Here is an 18,469-nt window from a genome sequence, read left to right as displayed (position 1 = left end):
TTTTGTAATTTCTTTAGGACCCTTCACTTCTGAATGTATATACATTATGCATGTTTAAATTGTCAAGCATGTTTTGAGACGCACGTTTTGCAATCCTGACATCAACAAATCTGTATGCATAACATTTTAAAACTTTATATTTTGAAGTAATTTCAAATTTAAAGTTGCGAAATTAGTACAGAGAACTTCCCATAACTTTTTTCCTGAACCATTTGAGAGTAAGTTGCAGACATCATGTCCCTTTACCCCCTTAAATACTTCAGGGTGTATTTCCTAAGAAAAAAGATATTTTCTTAAATAACTATAGTGCATTATCAAGTTCAGGAATTTAATATTAATAAAATATCATTACTAAGCAGTCCGCATTCATCTTTCTCCAGTTGTCCGAACAATATCCTGTATTGCGTTTAGTTTGAGATGCAATGTGGTCTCCTGCAGTACATTTGGTTACCGTGCCTTTTTGGTCCCCTTTAATCTGGAAACTTGTCCTTTGTCTGTCATGATATAGACATTTTGAAGATAACACAATAATTATTTTGCGAAATGTTCCTCAGTTTGGATGTCTGATACTTCCTCAAGATTAGATTCAGGTTATGGTTTTTGGCAGGAAAACCACAGGTGATATTGTCTTCTTGGTGTATCATATCATATCAAGAGGCACACGCTGTCAGTCCCATTATTGGTAATATTAGCTCTGATCACTTGGTTGAGTTGGTATCTGTTAGATTTCTTCAGTATAAATTTACTTTTTCTCTCTTTATAATTTGTCGGAAGAATTTGAAACTGTGTAACTATACTGTTTCTCATTAAACTTTCACCCCATAAAATTCTTACTGAGATGACTGTAAAACATTTTCAAGAAAGATTTCTGCAGATCCTTTCATTCTAGTGACGACTTGTCCTCCAGATCATATCCCTTGAGCTTGCATTATGTCGTGGTGCTGTCTTACAGTTTTTGGGAACTTGTTTTGAGAAATACAGAGATGTAGGGAGGAACATGGTTCTTAATTAGGGAAGTTCAGGGAAGGGTTTGGTAGTGGGATGCTATCCCCCCAATAGAGTGTAATAGATTATATGGTATATAAACCAGTAGACTGTAAACAGATCTGAAGCAAATGGGGGCAAATGATCAATTCTGTTTAGGATCTTTTATGACGGATGGGAGCATGAGATGGTCCTCTTTTTCCTCAGACAGATCGTAGGATGCCAGTGATATAATACACTCACCTAGTGCATGGCCTGCCAAAAGCGTGTCTTTTTCACATATCCCAGGGGCCTGGATGCTGGCTGTCCATAGGGACAGGGAGAGATTACCAGAGCTGCCTCGATCTCCATCACTGGTCCCATGCCCTAGTTAAAGTAACCCAATGGATACTTGTTTTCCTTAGTTTCTCAGGCTTAGCCTCATGCTAACCACTCCTTTTCTTGTCGGGTGGCGTAAATGAGGTGGTGAAGAATGGACCAGAAATTGTTAATTCAGTAAGACTTCTTCTTGGGAAGTAATGTAGAAGTTCCCTTTTGGAAACATGAAAATGAAATAAGGGCTCCCCACAGCATGGTTCCTTCTTCCTAAAAGAATGAAATTTGTTCAGTCTCTCTCAAGTTTGTTTGTTTGTTTTTTCTTTTTGAAGAAGATTAGCCCTAAGCTAACATCTGCTCCCAATCCTCTTTTTGCTGAGGAAGACTGGCCCTGAGCTAACATCTGTGCCCATCTTCCTCCACTTTATATGCGGGACGCCTACCACAGCATGGCTTGACAAGTAGTGCTATGTCTGCACATGGGATCCAAGCCAGTAAACCCCGGGCCGCCAAAGCAGAGTGTAGGAACTGAACTGCTGTGCCACCAGGCCTGCCCCTGTTTTTGTTTTTCTTTTTTACTCTAGTTTATTTTGTTTTCTGTTTGTTTGCCCAAAGGTCATTTATTTTCTTGTCCTTGTATATTTTCAGATTTCAGAGTGTAATGATTTTGGTTTTTCCTCTCTTCTAGCACCAGCAGACATTTTTGAATCAGCTGAGAGAAATTACTGGGATCAACGATGCCCAGATACTACAGCAAGCTTTGAAGGTATGGCCTCTGTTTTATGACCTACAGTTGTGTTACACCCTCATCTCTACTGCCTGCCATATTTGAAAGTTGAGTTCTTTAGTTATACTGTGTGGTAGTAGTAGAGATATAGGAAAGAACTTGTATAAAGTAAGAGCCTTAGCTAACGTATACAGCAATTTTGAGCATGTTAGCTTCCAGCATACCTTGGAGTGACAGATGACTTCTCTCCATAGGAAACACTTTTCATGCAAAATAGGGGGATGTGAATCCAATTGCTAATGGCTGGTTTTACTCAAGAACTGTGATTTTAGAGTTTAAATAGGGGCAGAGGGTGCGGGAGAGTAGAGAGAGGAGGAGGAGGGAGAAATAGAAAATTAATAGAGAGTCAAAAGCTTACATTTTTTCCTTCCAAGAAGGAGAAATAGAAACTGGCTAACATTCAAGTAATTTACCTTAAGAACATTCAACATCAAACTTTTGAGTATATGCAACAGATAAGATGCATCATTTTGTTGTGTCTTATGAAGTACTCTCATTTCCACACAGAGGCACTCACATGAGTTAAATCACATGGGTATGCACATGGAAAAGATCAAGCGAGTGAAAGATGTTCAAGAACTATATATATATATATATATATATATAGCTACAAAGGCTTGCAGTGAGAGCCTTTTTCCACTGTAGGCATACACACAGCTTCAATCCTTTGGCATTTGCTCCATGAGACAAAATTATATAATTTTTGATGTTGACACAAAAGTTCTTCATTTGTGTCTGGAAGCAATTTATCTTTTAGGTGAGTGTAATCATAATCCTCATAATAGTAGTGATAACAACTAGCACTTAGTAAGCACTTACAGTACTAGGTGCTATTCCTAATAACTCCATGGGGTATTATTTTCATCCCTTTTTAAAAGATGAGGAAACAGAGGTTAAAGTGACTTGATCAAGATCACACAGCTAGTATGTGGAGGAGTTTGAAATAGAAACCAAGTGGCCTGATCCCAGAGCATCACACTTAATTTCTGCTTTCACTAGAGGCTTTGCTTCGTTTTGGCCTCATCAGGACAGTGATGAAGCAGTACTGTTTAGAGCATTAATGCAGGGTTTATGAAGCCACTGTAAGCATTTAGGGAGGAAACAAATGTGTTGTATGTCAGTTTATATGATGATGTTTAGATGATTGCCAGTCCTTTCTTTTTTTTTTTTTTAAAGATTTTATTTTTCCTTTTTCTCCCCAAAGTCCCCCGGTACATAGTTGTGTATTTTTAGTTTTGGGTCCATCTAGTTGTGGCATGTGGGATGCTGCCTCAGCATGGCTTGATGAGCGGTGCCATGTCTGCGCCCAGGATCCGAACCAGCAAAACCCTGGGCTGCCAAAGTGGAGCACGCGAACTCAACCACTCGACCGGCCCCACTAGTCCTTTCTTTATTGTGATAAATATGACTAAATCATGTCTATTTTCAGAATGTACTTTTTCCATTCTGTGTCAGTGAGTGTGACACTACACTCGGTACCTTGTCAGGGCACTTTTCTTTTTCTTGACTTGGGAAACATGTAGAATATGTTTAATTAAATAAATGCAAAGAATTAATCAAATTAATTCTTGTCCACCTTTCCTTTGAGGTAAGCTGTATGACCTTAGTTTTTTTTTTAACTTTCATTTCAGTTCTCAGTAGCTGGAAGTGAAAACAGTGTACTTAAACCTTAATTGTTGCCCGGTATAAATTTGTAAGAGGTTTATTAATGAGTTGAGTCTCTCAGTAAAATACTGATATGGAGTCTACTTTTGGGAACCACATGTCGTTGATTGATTTCAGCACTTTTATTTATTTTGAGCATCTATTTTTAGCTTCGCAAAGTAAGTGACCTTCTCGTTGTGTAAGTCCCTGTTGTAGTCAGCTAATTATTATATGAGGTAGTCTGTGAAGAGTACTTGGCACATGTTTTGGCACATATTACTGCTCAGTAAATCTTAGCCGTTGTTATTGCAAGTTGTTTTACTATAGTTTACTTATCTAACTATGGGATATGTTATACCTGTATTTTGGATGAGTCATTTGAGAATCTTACAGTGGTTGTGACAGATAACAAAGGTGAAAGCAGTGGTGCTTTTCCAACTGTACTCTTACTTTATCTCTTCAGCAGCTCCTAGAGTTGGAGTCGAGGTGGGTTGGGGACTTCATTCTTCTAGTTGTTCACTCCTCAAATCTTGGAATCATTCTAATCTTTCTCCTTCTATCACCCCCTACATTTAATATGATAGCAAATAATAGACTCTCTGCCCTTTCTCTCCTATAGTCTCAACACACAGCCAGAATGATCCTTTTAAAATGTAAGTCATACCAGGTCATTTCTAGGCAGAACCCTCGACTGGCTTCCTAATACACTCCTCTCGTATCCTAAAATTCTTAAGGCCTACACAATCTTAATGTGTTCTGGCCTTGTGTCACAGAGATAACTTCATTATTAATACCTGGATTTCCTAATGTTGTTTCAACTAGCTGTCATAGAGCTAGTGTTATATTTATTGTTAACTGGACAGAAAATATAGAGATATAACTGGGCAGGTCTCTTATTATTTTACTGTTTCAAAAATTCTTAGTTTTTTAGCAGCTACTTCCTTCTAAATTAACTTTAGAATTTTGTCCAGGTATGCTTTTGATGAGAACTACATAAAATTTATATTTAATTTGGGCAGGATTGTTATCTTGACAGTATTGAGTATTTCTGTCTAGGAGTTCTTTGTGTTTCTCCATACTGTCAAGCTTCAGAACATTTTGCTATTTTCTTCCTATAAGTCTTTGACATTTGCTTGTTAAGTTTGCCTTTAGGTATGTGTTCAGCACCCATTTTAAAGGGAATACCTTTTTTTGTTCTTATTTGCAGAAGCACTGTTTTAAATATTCATTTTTCATCCTTGTATATGGCAAGTTCCAGAAAACATGTTTTAGTTTGTTCATTTGTTTAGAAGTACAAGTTTGTGATTGGCTTTTGTTAAGCAGATATGAAAGTAATGGAAAACTGAGAAATTAGTTATAGAGTTGATTTTTACGTTATATTAGTAGTTTTAATTAATAGAGAAAGGAATTACCATTGATATAGTGTTCTTTGTTTATGATGAATTTATACTATAAAATCAGAATCACACAGAATGATTTTGAATCTGAAAATGATTTTTGCTTTGAGAATTAGTTGTTATGGAAAAGCTTACATAAATCATGTGAGAATGTACAGAGTTATTCCAAAATATTTGATGTTCTGTTCTTGATCTTTGAAGGATAGCAATGGAAACTTGGAGTTGGCAGTGGCTTTCCTCACTGCGAAGAATGCCAAGACCCCTCAGCAGGAGGAGACAACTTACTACCAAACCGCGCTTCCTGGCCGTGATAGATACATCAGTGTGGGAAGCCAAGCAGATGCGAGTAAGTTTACTTCTTTCTTAATAATTTGACAGGAATGTAATGAAAAATTTTCCTTGGGGATATATTAATTTTGTTGAAGCAGAGGTAAAGGACAAAAAAAAAAGACTACTTTAACCTTGGTTCTTCTTAGTGTATTTGAAAGGAGCATGTTTTAATTAGCTGCATTATATTTTTTTCCAGATTGTATTTCATTGGTATATCCTTTCATAGAGCACCTCATGGAGTATTCATTGTTTTGAAATATGGAACAGCTACAGTGTTTCTCATTAAAGAAACAAAAATTTCTAGAATTTTAAATGGGCAAAATCATTTGTTTTATGGATTTTAAGTGTTGGTAGAGGCTTAGTATTATTTTTGAAGATAAAGTAGTATTTTTAATTACTGATAGCTTTACCATTTAGTAGAATTTCCCTTCTTTCAATCCCTGCCCCTCCCCAAAATAAAGATTTTGGAGAAAGGTTTATTACCATGTAACAAAATAAGCACACATACATGCGCACACACAGGTACATATGGAAAATTTTATGGACTAATTTTTATTCATAACATGAATACTTTGTGCTTATATAGCACTGAGTTTTTCAAAATACATTCAGTTACCTCCATATCTCATTGTGGTGTAACTGTATTATATAAAATGTAGGTATTTATTTTTATGCATTCTCAATCAGAGAAGTTTGATTACTAACTTGTATTGGAAGAGAATTTCTGATTTTGTTTATAGACTTTCTCAAAGTTAGGAAATAACCAGGAAGAACCCATTCACATAGATGTTTATAGCTATTAATTGGCATTAAATACTGTTTAATGTTGGTTGATTTCAAGTTTTCAGGATAATCTTAGTATTTTTGCTCTACAAATGATCTTATGTCGGCTAAGCCTGGAATACTCCTACTTCACACAGATAATAGGTGATAATCGGGAGAAGTTTTATGTGTGTAAGACAGACCCAGTTGCTGTGTCCAAGTTGAAGACACACTGTGGCTTGACTCCTGTCTGCATCTCTGACTTCGTTTTCTACTGTTTTGTTCTTTTCTCTTTACACTGTGATGACGCAGAATGGCTTGAAGTTCTCATCCACCCAGTGCTATTTAATTTCTTTTGTCTTTATGCTTGCTTTTCCTTCGAAGGAATCCCTTCTAGCCTTTACCCCCAGCCTAATTTCTTCTGGCGTTGTAGGATTTAGCTCAGGAGCTAATGGCTCTAGAATGTTTCCCCTGGCCTCTAGTTTGGACCAAGTGCTTTTCCAGCACCCAGAGCATACCTGTGTCTTAATGAGTACTGTGTTATTTTAAAATTATTTGCTTGTGCCTTTCTTGCTTACCAAACATGAAGCCTAACAGGGCAAGAGACTATTGATGTTCCCATGATCATATTAGAATGTCATAGTTTCTCAAAAAGTGTTTGTTGAGTTATTTTTGATAATATGTGTAAAAACGCCATCCCCAGAGGCCCACCTCTGAAGACAATTTGGTGGACTGGACCGTCCTCAGGGCCACCTTGGGAAGCTTATACTGAAGATGGCAGGGCCACATGAGGAAAGGAGCCCTGGTCACTGTGTCACCCCAGGAGAGTCACTTCCACCCAGGAACACTTGGATTGAATGAGGACATATTGTCTCAACCAAAATCCATAAAATGTTAAGATTGCCAGTTCATATTGATGACTCTTGAGTTGTTTGGATTGGAATCCTGGTCTCTTAGTTCATACCTTTAGGGACACCCTTCAGTCTTTGCCCTTGCTTGTCCCCAGTGACCAACCAGAAGGACAGAGGGAGCCTCAGACTAGGAAGATTGGGGAGCTGTGTGGGCAGTCCCAGGTGTCCCTGCACAGAAGGAAACTTGAAAACAGGAGGAGAGTGGGCCTCACCCAGGGATGGCCCCCACCACTTGCTCTTGTGCACAGAAAGGGACATGGCCTGGCCCTGCTTTGTCCCCTAGGTGTGCTGTAGGGCCTGGTGGGCCTCGACTGGCAGAGCCAGGCTGCCATCAGCCCTGTGGATCTCCCCCAGTGCCTGGAGAAGTGAGACCCCTTCTACTTTCAGAGCTCACTTAGGGGTCTGTTTCCTAGACCCTAGCTGGCCTCCCCTCCCCCAACCAACTGACACACCCTGGTTCCAGCCACCTGTTTACTTTGGAGATGGAACACTCCTCAGGGTTCCGAGTGGTCAGTTGTGGCCCACAGGGCACTGGCACTCAGAGGCACAGCTGCGGAGCTCTCCCCAGCCATGGAGGGCCTGCTGCCTGCCATCGCGTCCGCTTTCCAGCTGATCCTGGGGCACCTGTGGTGTGCTCTGCTGGTGATTTCGGACAGCTTGAGCCAGGGTCCAGGTCTCCCTGCGTTCCACTGGGAGGTCCTGGTATGTACTGTGGTGGTGGCTTTGATAGTCAAGACAGGACATATTTTCAGAAGAGGGAAGTCTCCAGGTGAAAGGTGTTCTGCCTTCGGTGAAGTCAGTGGAGAATGTGGGGAGAATACCGGACCTGAGAACCGAGCCGTGGAAGCCCTTCAGTGCCCTCGGGTGGAGGCCAGTCCTCTCCCCTTACAAACCTTGTGCTTGGCAGCGATGAATACAATCCTGAGCACATCAGCACTTCAGGACACTGTCGACCTTCTGGAAAAGGCTTTGAAGAGCCTGCCTGTTAAAGTCTCCAAAGCAACTGATGAAGAGGAACATCAGGAAAGAGCCAGATGGTTGCAGCAACAAAAGCAAATTGAGGAAGAGCTTCCAGGAGAAATCCTCTCCCTCCAAACCGAGGAAGCAACTTTGCAGCACGAAAACACCAAGCTCGAAGGTGAGATTCAGCAGCTGAAGCTCAAACTTCAAAATCTGCATGAGCTACATGATGAAGAAGTTGGGCCACTTTACATAAAATTCTTTGAGGAGGAAAGGGTCTGCTCCGAGTTGAAGAAGAAGCTCCTCAACGTGTGCTGGGAGATGAACTCCACGTACCAGCTTCGCAACCTCTACAAGAAGATGGCTGAAGACCTGGCCCAAGAAGTGAAGACGTGCACTTCCTACTATCACAAGGAGAACCTCTTCCAGATGCAAAGAGCCAAAGAAAGCTGGAGGGCAGCCGTGTTGGCGGAGAGAAAGCTCGAGGAGCTAAGAAGACAAAACGAGCACAACAGGCAAAGGCTGGCCATGTTGGAGGCCTCGTTCCAGCCTTTGCCAAGAGGCAATTTTCCTCCAGCTGCTCCTCCCACGGTCCCCAGAGGCCCAGAAGTGTGGGGGATCCCCTGGGCCGGTAGGACCCCCCCAGGAAGGAGGATGGCCCTGCGATGAGGCCTCAGGGGCCTGGGGTCACCTGCAGATTGGACTCAGCATCCACAGCAGCTGGGCCTTCAGCACCCCAGCCACAGCAGGACATCTGCACGGGTGTTCTCTTTTCAAAGGAATTTTGATTTTTTCTGTTTTTAGTTTAGCTCCTATTACTTACTTAATTATTCTTATTCAAGTAGATAAAGCATTCTAATGTGTAAGATATTTTTTCAAATAAAGTTTCATTTCATACATTGCTTATCAATTGCATTCTCTGTCCTTGGACCCTCTAGAATAAGACAGTATAAGGATTGAGTTTAGATTTAAATGAAAGGTCACTATTCATTAAGCCATCATTAGAGTAGGACATAGAGATGTAGAAAACAATAAAGACTGTTTCTGTGTGCTCTGAGCCCTTATTAGGAATCTGCGAAGTGACAATATTTGCCTGAATGAATTAGATTGTTAGTAAAAACCAATGGAAAAGCAGGAAAAAAAAAGAGACTTCAACATACTCCCGTTCACATTTCATAATGTTTTGATTTATTCCTAAATTTATAGATTAATTTAGAGGGTAATTTTAGATAATTTGCACTCTGTTTTTTGTTCTGTAATTTTTTAAATCTTTGTTGTATTGTTTACGATAGTGTTTCTTGCCAAAACATTTCTCAATGTTTTGCAGTGCATTTTATGCAGTTTTCCCTTGGTGGCAATCACATATGCACCCACACCCACACACACAGACACGCACAAACTACAGTACAGATGTAGAATACTTTGTTATTTCAGTACCTAAGGAAAATGTAAAATTAAGAGATTCAATTTTGAAAAATTATTTAAAATAAATAAAAGAAAAAGATCATGCAATCCACCGCCATGTACACAAAAGAATCCTAAGTCCTGTACACAGAAAAGGAGAGGTGCCTGATGTACCCGACAAAATTCCCATTACAAACACTTCACCCCAATGGTGCAGATGAAGAGACTGAGATGCAGCCATTTCCGGAGCTGAGACAGGGAGGAGGGAAGGGCCAGAGATGCGGGGCTCCCGGGGGCCAGCGAGAGGGAAGCTGTTCCCAGCCCTGGGCTGGAGGGAGGAGGGGAAATGGTGTCCTCTGGGCCCATGAGGGGCTGTCAGGGGCACAGGGGAGACTGCCCCCGCCCTCTGCCCTCCTGACGTCCCACCTCCTGCTGGAGCCTGGGAGCCCCCCAGAGGCCCGGGCAGCGCAGGCAGAGGAGTCAGCCTGGGCACAGAGCCGGCCAGAGAGGGGACCCGAAGGAATCTGGAGAGCGACCAGCACACTTGACTCTGCTGAATCTCAAGTGCCAGGGTTTCATTGCCTTCCTTCCCATCCATTGTTTTGTTACATGTGGAGCTTCTGTGATGTCTTCTGCGCTGTTCCAGGTGTTTAAGATGCAGTGATGGACAAAACGGTCTAACGAGGCCTGGGGACCCGCAGCTTACATTCTAGCAAGGGACGAGGTCACATAATAAAGAAAAAGAGATGAAGGAGAGAAATACGTGCTCAACAGACGATTCCTATAGGGGGATGGTAAGGGCGGTGACAGGCTAACACTCAGTGGGGGACATTTATGCTGAGATGAAAGGTAAGAGGAGTTAGTCTGGGAGATCATGGGCAGAATGTTCCAGGCAGACAGAACAGGAAGTACAGAGGCCTGAGAGGTGGCTTCTGGGGCAGTGGAAATGGGACTAAGATGAGGGGGAGGGGAGGTGGGCAGGGAGCAGGGCCCACAGCAGAGATGTCTCTGTAGTGCAGGGGAGTGACACCAGGGAAGGGTGTAGACCTGGAGGGGAGACAGGGTGGCTGGGGACATAGTGTGATGTGCTTTCTACACAGATGTCTGTGGCTGTGGAGACAGTGGAATGTGGGTCGGGGGAGAGGCGCAGCGTTTTGGTGAGGGGTCTCACAGCAGTCTGCAGGGAGCCCTGGGGCTGGCACTGGGGTGTTTGTCATTCAGATGAGGAGTGTGTGTGACTGTTGAAGAGGAACGAAGGAAGACTGAGAACGCTTCTGATAACCTGTGTATTGCCTGCGCTACTTTAAGGACACCTTTGTACAATCTCTGCAGGGGAATCCGAAAAGAAGGCAGCTGGGCACAGATGAAGTACACCCAGTGAGAAGCCTATTTTTCCAAGGAATAGAGTAGGGAGTAGTCATGCCCATTTGGACATCCATGAGGTTTCGACCATCCCTGAAGGCCCTGGGGATCAGAGGGTCTCACCCCTCAGGCGCTCCCACAACAGGGGCTCCAAGGGCAGCTCTGGAAGGGGCTCGAGGGCACGGTGAGGATTCCCAAGGGTGATGCATCCGCTCCCTGAGTGGAGCCGATACGATGCTGCTCGTGGAGATGCCAAGATGAACACTCAGTGGACCCCAGCAGAGCGCAGAGCCAGTGGAAGAGGAAGACTCACTGACTAGAAGTGCTCGTGGAGGTGGCGTGTGCACCCACTGCAGGCGCTGTGCCCGGCTCTCTAACTGTCCCTGCAGCAGGCTGGGCGGTGGGTGGGAGGTCAGGGAGGGGTCTCTGGAGGAGGTGGCCCTGAGCTGAATGCTGAGGGAAAAGGAGTTATCCGCAGTGCTTTACACACTTTCCGGGGCACAGGAATCACTTGGAGATCTGGTTACAGGGCAGATCCCAGTTCATCAGGTCCTGAGTGGGTCTGAGACTGCCCTGCTCCCCAGTGATATCCATGCTTGGACTGGACATAGAATAGCAAGGATCTTGAGATGACTGTGGGGAAAAGTGTGGGAAAGATAAAGGGGGAAGCACCATTTCTGGCCACATTTCAGCCCAGGCACAGACGCGAAGCTCCGAACAGCCTGGGAGAGCAGAGGTAGAACTTATGCAAGTGACCTGCCCCCAATTACCCTCTGAAACACTCCTATCTCCCATGGATGGGTCCTGTCCCAAGTTCATGTCCTGTTTCAGAGGAGCATGAGGAACCAAACACTTGGGGTCACTCTTGGGGAAGCCAGCCATGGAGGACCTGCTTTCCCTCCAGAATGCCCTAGTCAGTCGGTAGCTCCACCTTCCCGGCTCGCACAGCCCAGGCACCTGGGAACCCCTCCTGACCTGTTCCTCGTCCTCACCCTCTCCATGCAATGCATCGGGCAGTCCATAGATTATGCCTTCAAACTCCCTCTGTTCTCTCCATCTCTGCCAACACCCTCCTGTACAGACCACCACTCTGTCTCCTGCCTGGGTCACTGTCGCTCTGCTGACTGTCCTGCCTATGGGGCCCAGGTCACCATGCATCCTCCCATTGACCTCCTCTCGGCAGACACAGCAGACTCTTTAACCCATGACCCAGGCAGGGCCAGAACAAAGCCAGGCTTGGACGTGCGTGTGATGAAGGTGCGGCTGACCCCTGCCCTCAGCCCCCTGTCTCCTGCCTCTGGGTCATGGACGGCAAGGGTGAGCACACATCCCAGTGCAGCCTGGACAGCTCAGGCGGTACTTGGTGGGTGCCTGGCATGTTATGGATAGCTCCCCTTTTCACTCATAAAATGGCTCCAGTTCTGACAAGAAATTTGATGGCCGCCAAACTAATACCTTGCATGAGTTCAAACTTTTCCAAACAGTAGTGCAAAATTTAAAAAAAAAATACAAGCTCATGAGAAAATAGACAGCATGATTTCGATCTAAATCCAAATGCAACCCTGGACAGTCATGAAGTTCTATGCCCAAAACAGGGCTCCTAGAAAGACTGCACACGGAGGAAGATAGGGAGGTAGTGACCTTCTCCTTTGGGGCCCCTCCTTGCCAGGCTCTGATTCAGTGGCTCTTGGGTGGGACCCCAAAATTTGTATTTTTTCCAAGTCTCTCTCAGGGTTCTGATGCATGGCAAAGATGAACTACATTGTCGTAAGCCATCAACTCTAGGCCTATGTTGAAAGGGCCTGTGCCTTCCTCTGATCCAGCACTTGGGTCCCTCGCTTCCAACAGCTCATGACCTCCTGTTCTAAGATGTCATCAGTATGTCCTTTCACATCCACTCTCTGTCCTTCTCCACCTGCTGTCTGCTGCCGACCTGTAGGGTGTTGGCCACAAGCAGATTCATATCCTTCCAGCTCCCTTTGGAGTCACCAATGGGGAAGCCCAAGAACAGACTGGAGGGAGGCAGGAGTGTGAGCCCAAGCATTGAACCTCCTGGCTACTTCCTGAAAAGATGGCCTTGCGCTGGCTCCGTCTGTGGCTAGAGGCCCAGCTCCTCTCAAGGGCTGACTCAGCATGGTTCTCTTCCTTGGGCTCTCTTCTCTTGATTCCTTGAGGCCTGTAGGTGGTGACAACTGGGCTGTAAGGACCCCTTGTTACTAACTATTGGTTTTTATTGCCACTGTAAGAAATTTCCACAGACCTGGTGGCTTGAAACAACACAAATTTGTTATTTTGCAATTCTGGAGGACAAACGTCCCAAATCAGTCTCACTGAGCTAAATTTAAGATGTCTGTATGGCTAGTGCCTTCTGGAGTCTCCTTTTGACTTCCCAGCATCTGGATGCCACCTACAATCCTTGACTTGTGGCCCCTTCCTGCATCTTCATGTCCAGCCACCCAGCACCTTCTCTCATCTGTGATATCTGTTTCTATCCGTCACCACATCTCCCTCTATGACCCTACCACCAGCCTGTTTCACTTATTAGGCCACTCGTGATGCCATTGGTGCCACATGGATCACCCAGGGAACTCTCCACATCCCAAGACCCTTGCCTTAATCACCCCTGCAAAGTCCCCTTTGCCGTGGTAAGGTAACACGCTCATAGGTTCTGGGGATTGGAAGGTGGACATCATTGGGACCATTATTCTCTCTCCGTCACCATGCATCATGCCTTGAAGTTCTCCTATACCTACACGTTTGTAAATAATCCTTTTGTACATAAACCTTCCTCCAGTAACCTATTTCTAGTCTAACCTGATTCCCTCAATCTGTGCACCATCCATGGCACTTTTTTTTTTTCCAATTTTTTTTTATTGAGTTATTGATAGGTTACAATCTTGTGAAATTTCAATTGTACGTTAATGTTTGTCAGTCATGTTGTAGGAGCACCACTTCACCCTTTGTGCCCACCCCCCACCCCTCCTTTCCCCTGGTATCCACTAAACTGTTCTTGGTCCATAGTTTTAAATTCCTCATATGAGTGGAGTCATACACAGATTACCTTTCTCTTGCTGGCTTATTTCACTTAACATAATTCTCTCAAGGTCCATCCATGTTATTGCAAATGGAATGATTTTGTTCTGTTTTGCAGCTGAGTAGTATTCCATTGTATATATGTGCCACATCTTCTTTATCCATTCGTCTGTTGATGGGCACTTAGGTTGCTTCCACGTCTTGGCTATTGTAAACAGTGCTGCAATAAACATTGGGGTGCACAGGACTTTTGGGATTGCTGACTTCAGGCTCTTTGGATAAATACCCAGTAGTGGGATGGCTGGATAGTATGGTAGTTCTATTTTTAGTTTTTTGAGGAATCTCCATACTGTTTTCCATAGTGGCTGCACCAGTTTGCCTTCCCACCAGCAGTGTATGAGGGTTCCTTTTTCTCCGCAAGCTGTCCAACATTTGTTGCTATTAGTTTTAGATATTTTTGTCATTCTAACGGGTGTAAGGTGATATCTTAGTGTAGTTTTGATTTGCATTTCCCTGATGATCAGCGATGATGAGCATCTTTTCAGGTGCCTATTGGCCATCAGTATATCTTCTTTGGAGAAATGTCTGTTCATGTCTCCAGCCCATTTTTTATTGGGTTGTTTGATGTTTTGTGGTTGAGTTGCGATAGTTCTTTATATATTAAGGATATTAAGCCTCTGTCAGATATATGACTTGCAAATATTTTTTCCCAGTTAGTGTGTTGTTTTTTTGTTTCAATCCTGTTTTCATTTGCCTTGAAGAAGCTCTTTAATTTGATGAAGTCCCATTTGTTTATTCTTTCTATTGTTTCCCTTCTCTGAGAAGGCATGGTGTCCGAAAAGATCCTTTTAACACTGATGTCAAAGAGTGTACTGCCTACGTTTTCTTCCAGAAGCCTTATGGTTTCAGGTCTCACCTTTAGGTCTTTGATCCATTTTGCGTTTATTTTGGTGAATGGTGAAAAAGAATGGTCAATTTTCATTCTTTTACATGTGGCTTTCCAGTTTTCCCAGCACCATTTGTTAAAAAGACTTTCTTTTCTCCATTGTATGCCCTCAGCTCCTTTGTCAAAGATAAGCTGTCCATAGATGTGTGGTTTTATTTCTGGGCTTTCACTTCTGTTCCATTGATCTGTGCACCTGTTTTTGTACCAGTACCATGCTGTTTTGATTACTGTAGCTTTGTAGTATGTTTTGAAGTCAGGGATTGTGACGCCTCCCGTTTTGTTCTTTTTTCTCAGGACTGCTTTAGAAATTTGAGGTCTTTTGTTGCCCCATATAAATTTTAGGATTCTTTGTTCTAATTCTGTAAAGAATGTCATTGGGATTCTGATTGGGATGGCGTTGAATCTGGAGATTGCTTTAGGTAGAATGGACATTTTAACTATGTTTATTCTTCCAATCCACGTACATGGAATGTCTTTCCATCTCCTTATGTCGTCATCCAATTCTCTCAGAAAGGCCTTGTAATTTTCATTATACAGGTCCTTCACTTCCTGAGTTAAATTTACCCCAAGGTATTTTATTCTTTTTGTTGCGATTGTGAATGGTATTGTATTCTTGAGTTCTTTTTCTGTTGGTTCATTACTGGAGTATAGAAATGTTACTCATTTATGCAAATTGATTTTATACCCTGCAACTTTGCTGTAGTTGTTGATTACTTCTAACAGTTTTCCAATGGATTCTTTGGGGTTTTCTATATATAAGATCATGTCGTCTGCAAACAGCGAGAGTTTCACTTCTTCCCTCCCTATTTGGATTCCTTTTATTCCTTTTTCTTGCCTGATTGCTCTGGCCAGGACGTCCAGTACTATGTTAAATAAGAGTGGTGATAGAGGGCATCCTTGTCTCGTTCCTGTTTTCAGGGGGATGGCGTTCAGTTTTTTCCCATTGAGTATGATGTTGGCTATGGGTTTGTCGTATATGGCCTTTATTATGTTGAGGTAGTTTCCTTCTATGCCCATTTTGTTCAGAGTTTTTATCATAAATGGCTGTTGGATCTTGTCAAATGCCTTCTCTGCATCTATTGAGATGATCATGTGGTTTTTATTCCTCAGTTTGTTGATGTGGTGTATCACGTTGATTGATTTGTGGATATTGAACCATCCCTGTGTCCCTGGTATGAATCCCACCTGATCCTGATGTATGATTCTTTTGATGAATTGCTGAATTCTGGTTGCCAAAATTTTGTTTAGAATTTTTGCATCTATGTTCATCAGTGATATTGGCCTGTAGTTCTCTTTTTTCGTGGTGTCCTTGTCAGGTTTTGGTATCAGCGTGATGTTGGCCTCATAGAATGTGTAAGGAAGTGTTTCATCTTCCCTAATTTTTTGGAATAGCTTGAAAAGGATGGGTATTAAATCCTCTCTGAAAGTTTGGTAGAATTCCCCAGGAAAGCCATCTGGTCCTGGGGTTTTATTCTTTGGGATGTTTTTGATTGCTGTTTCCATCTCTTTCCTTGTGATTGGTCTGTTCAAATTGTCTGCCTCTTCTTGAGTGAGCTTTGGGAGACTGTAGGAGTCCAAGAATTTATCCATTTCCTCTAGGTTATCCATTCTGTTGGCATATAGTTTTTTGTAGTATTCTCTTATAATCTGTTGTATTTCTGCAGAGTCTGTTGTTATTTCTCCTCGCTCATTTCTGATTTTGTTTATTTGAGTTTTCTCCCTTTGTTTCTTTGTAAGTCTGGCTAGTGGTTTGTCAATTTTATTTATCTTCTCAAAAAACCAGCTCTTTGTCGCATTGCTCCTTTCTACTGCCTTTTTCGTTTCAATAGTATTTATTTCTGCTCTGATTTTTATTATTTCTCTCCTTCTGCTGACTTTGGGCTTCATTTGTTCTTTTTTCTCTAGTTCAGTTAGGTGTGCTTTAAGGTTGCTTATTTGGGATTTTTCTTGTTTGTTAAGATGTGCCTGTATTGCGTTGAATTTTCCTCTTAATACAGCTTTTGCTGTATCCCATATGAGTTGGTATGGCATGCTATCATTTTCATTTGTTTCCAGGTATTTTTTTATTTCTTCTTTAATTTCTTCAATGATCCATTGCTTGTTCAGTAGTGTGTTGTTTAGTCTCCACATCTTTGTGCCTTTCTCAGCTTTTTTCTTGTAATTAATTTCTAGCCTTACAGCACTATGATCTGAGAAGATGCTTGTTATTATTTCAATTTTTTTTAAATTTGTAGAGGCTTGTCTTGTTTCCCAACATATGGTCTATCCTAGAGAATGTTCCATGTGCACTTGAGAAGAATGTGTATTCAGCTCCTTCAGGGTGGAGTGATCTATGTATGTCTATTAAGTCCAATTGTTTTAGTTTTTCATTCAGCTCCACTATTTTCTTGTTGATTTTCTGTCTGGATGATCTGTCCATTGATGTGAGTGGGGTGTTGAGGTCCCCTACTATTATTGTGTTGTTTTTAACATCTTCCTTTAGGTCTGTTAATAGTTGCTTTATGAATCTTGGTGCTCCTGTGTTGGGTGCATAGATATTTATAAGCATTATTTCTTCTTGATGAAGTGTCCCTTTGATCATTATATATTGTCCCTCTGTGTCTCTCTTTACCTGTCTTATTTTGAAATCCACTTGGTCTGATATGAGAGTTGCAACACCTGCCTTTTTTAGTTGCTATTTGCTTGAAGTATTGTCCTCCACCCCTTCACCCTGAGTCTGTGTTTGTCCTTGGGGCTGAGTTGTGTTTCCTGGAGGCAACAAATTGTTGGATCTTGTTCTTTAATCCATTTTGCCACTCTGTGTCTTTTTATTGGAGAGTTCAATCCGTTCACATTGAGAGTGATTATTGATGCATGTGGACTTAATGCTGTCAATCTGTCGCTCATTATCTTGTTTTCCTGTGTTTCTTTTCCTGTGTGCTTTAGACTACCCATTTAATACTGCAATTTCTTATGCTGGGTTTCTTAGATTTTCCCTTATCTATGATTTGTGACTCTGTTCTGTACTTTATTTTAGTGTCTACCTTGAAGTTTGTATTTAGAATCTCGTGTATAATATAGTCTATTCTCTGGTGGTCTCTTACTTACTCGACCAATACTGATTTACACCCTTTGCTCTTCCCCTCCTAAATAATTATTTTCATTTTTTATTCCAACTCATCTTATTAATTTGTAGTTAGAGTGCTAAGATCGTCCTTGTTTTGGTAGTTTCCTTATTTTTACCCTAATGCTATAGTTGAATATTTGCTATCCTGTTCTGGTTCTATCCATCAGTCTCCCTAGTCTGTGGCTTGTGTCCCCTTTCTCCCTTTTTTCTTTTTTCAAGTATGAGAGCCTTCTTGAGGATTTCTTGTAATGGAGGGCTTTTAGTTACAAATTCCCTTAACTTTTGTTTGTCTGGAAAAGATTTAATTTCTCCCTCATATCTGAAGGAAATTCTTGCTGGATAGAGTATTCTTGGCTGAAGGTTTTTATCCTTTAAAGCTTTGAATATATCACTCCATTCTCTCCTAGCTTGTAGGGTTTCTGTAGAGAAATCGGCTGACAGTCTGATAGGGGCTCCTTTATAGGTTATTCTCTTTTTTTTCTTACTTCCCTGAGTATTCTTTCCTTATCCTTCCTATGTGCCAACTTT

General features: G+C 42.3%; 1 protein-coding gene across 28 annotated transcripts in view; it reads left to right on the top strand.

The window, feature by feature from the left end:
- LOC138916605 (olfactory receptor 5W2-like) overlaps nucleotides 1–18,469 on the top strand; it is a 184,394-nt gene that overhangs the window by 26,158 nt on the left and 139,767 nt on the right. For 18 of the 28 annotated variants that reach the window (XR_011423890.1, XR_011423888.1, XR_011423887.1 and 15 more), the window contains exon 2: nucleotides 5,329–5,473. Coding sequence is in view for 14 of the 28 variants with exons in the window: in XM_070229536.1 (XP_070085637.1) it covers nucleotides 5,336–5,473 (138 nt within the window). In the remaining 14 variants the exon portion in view is untranslated. Of the gene's footprint in view, nucleotides 1–1,987; nucleotides 2,066–5,328; nucleotides 5,474–5,653; nucleotides 8,990–18,469 lie in introns of those variants that run through there. The other 10 variants (XR_011423884.1, XR_011423880.1, XR_011423885.1 and 7 more) reach the window with 3 other exon arrangements.

The sequence above is a fragment of the Equus caballus genome, chromosome 12 (genome assembly GCF_041296265.1).
Source record: "Equus caballus isolate H_3958 breed thoroughbred chromosome 12, TB-T2T, whole genome shotgun sequence".
Lineage (NCBI taxonomy): Eukaryota > Metazoa > Chordata > Mammalia > Perissodactyla > Equidae > Equus > Equus caballus.
The sequence above is the reverse complement of the archived record's forward strand: the minus strand, read 5'-3'. Positions and strand labels throughout refer to the sequence as shown.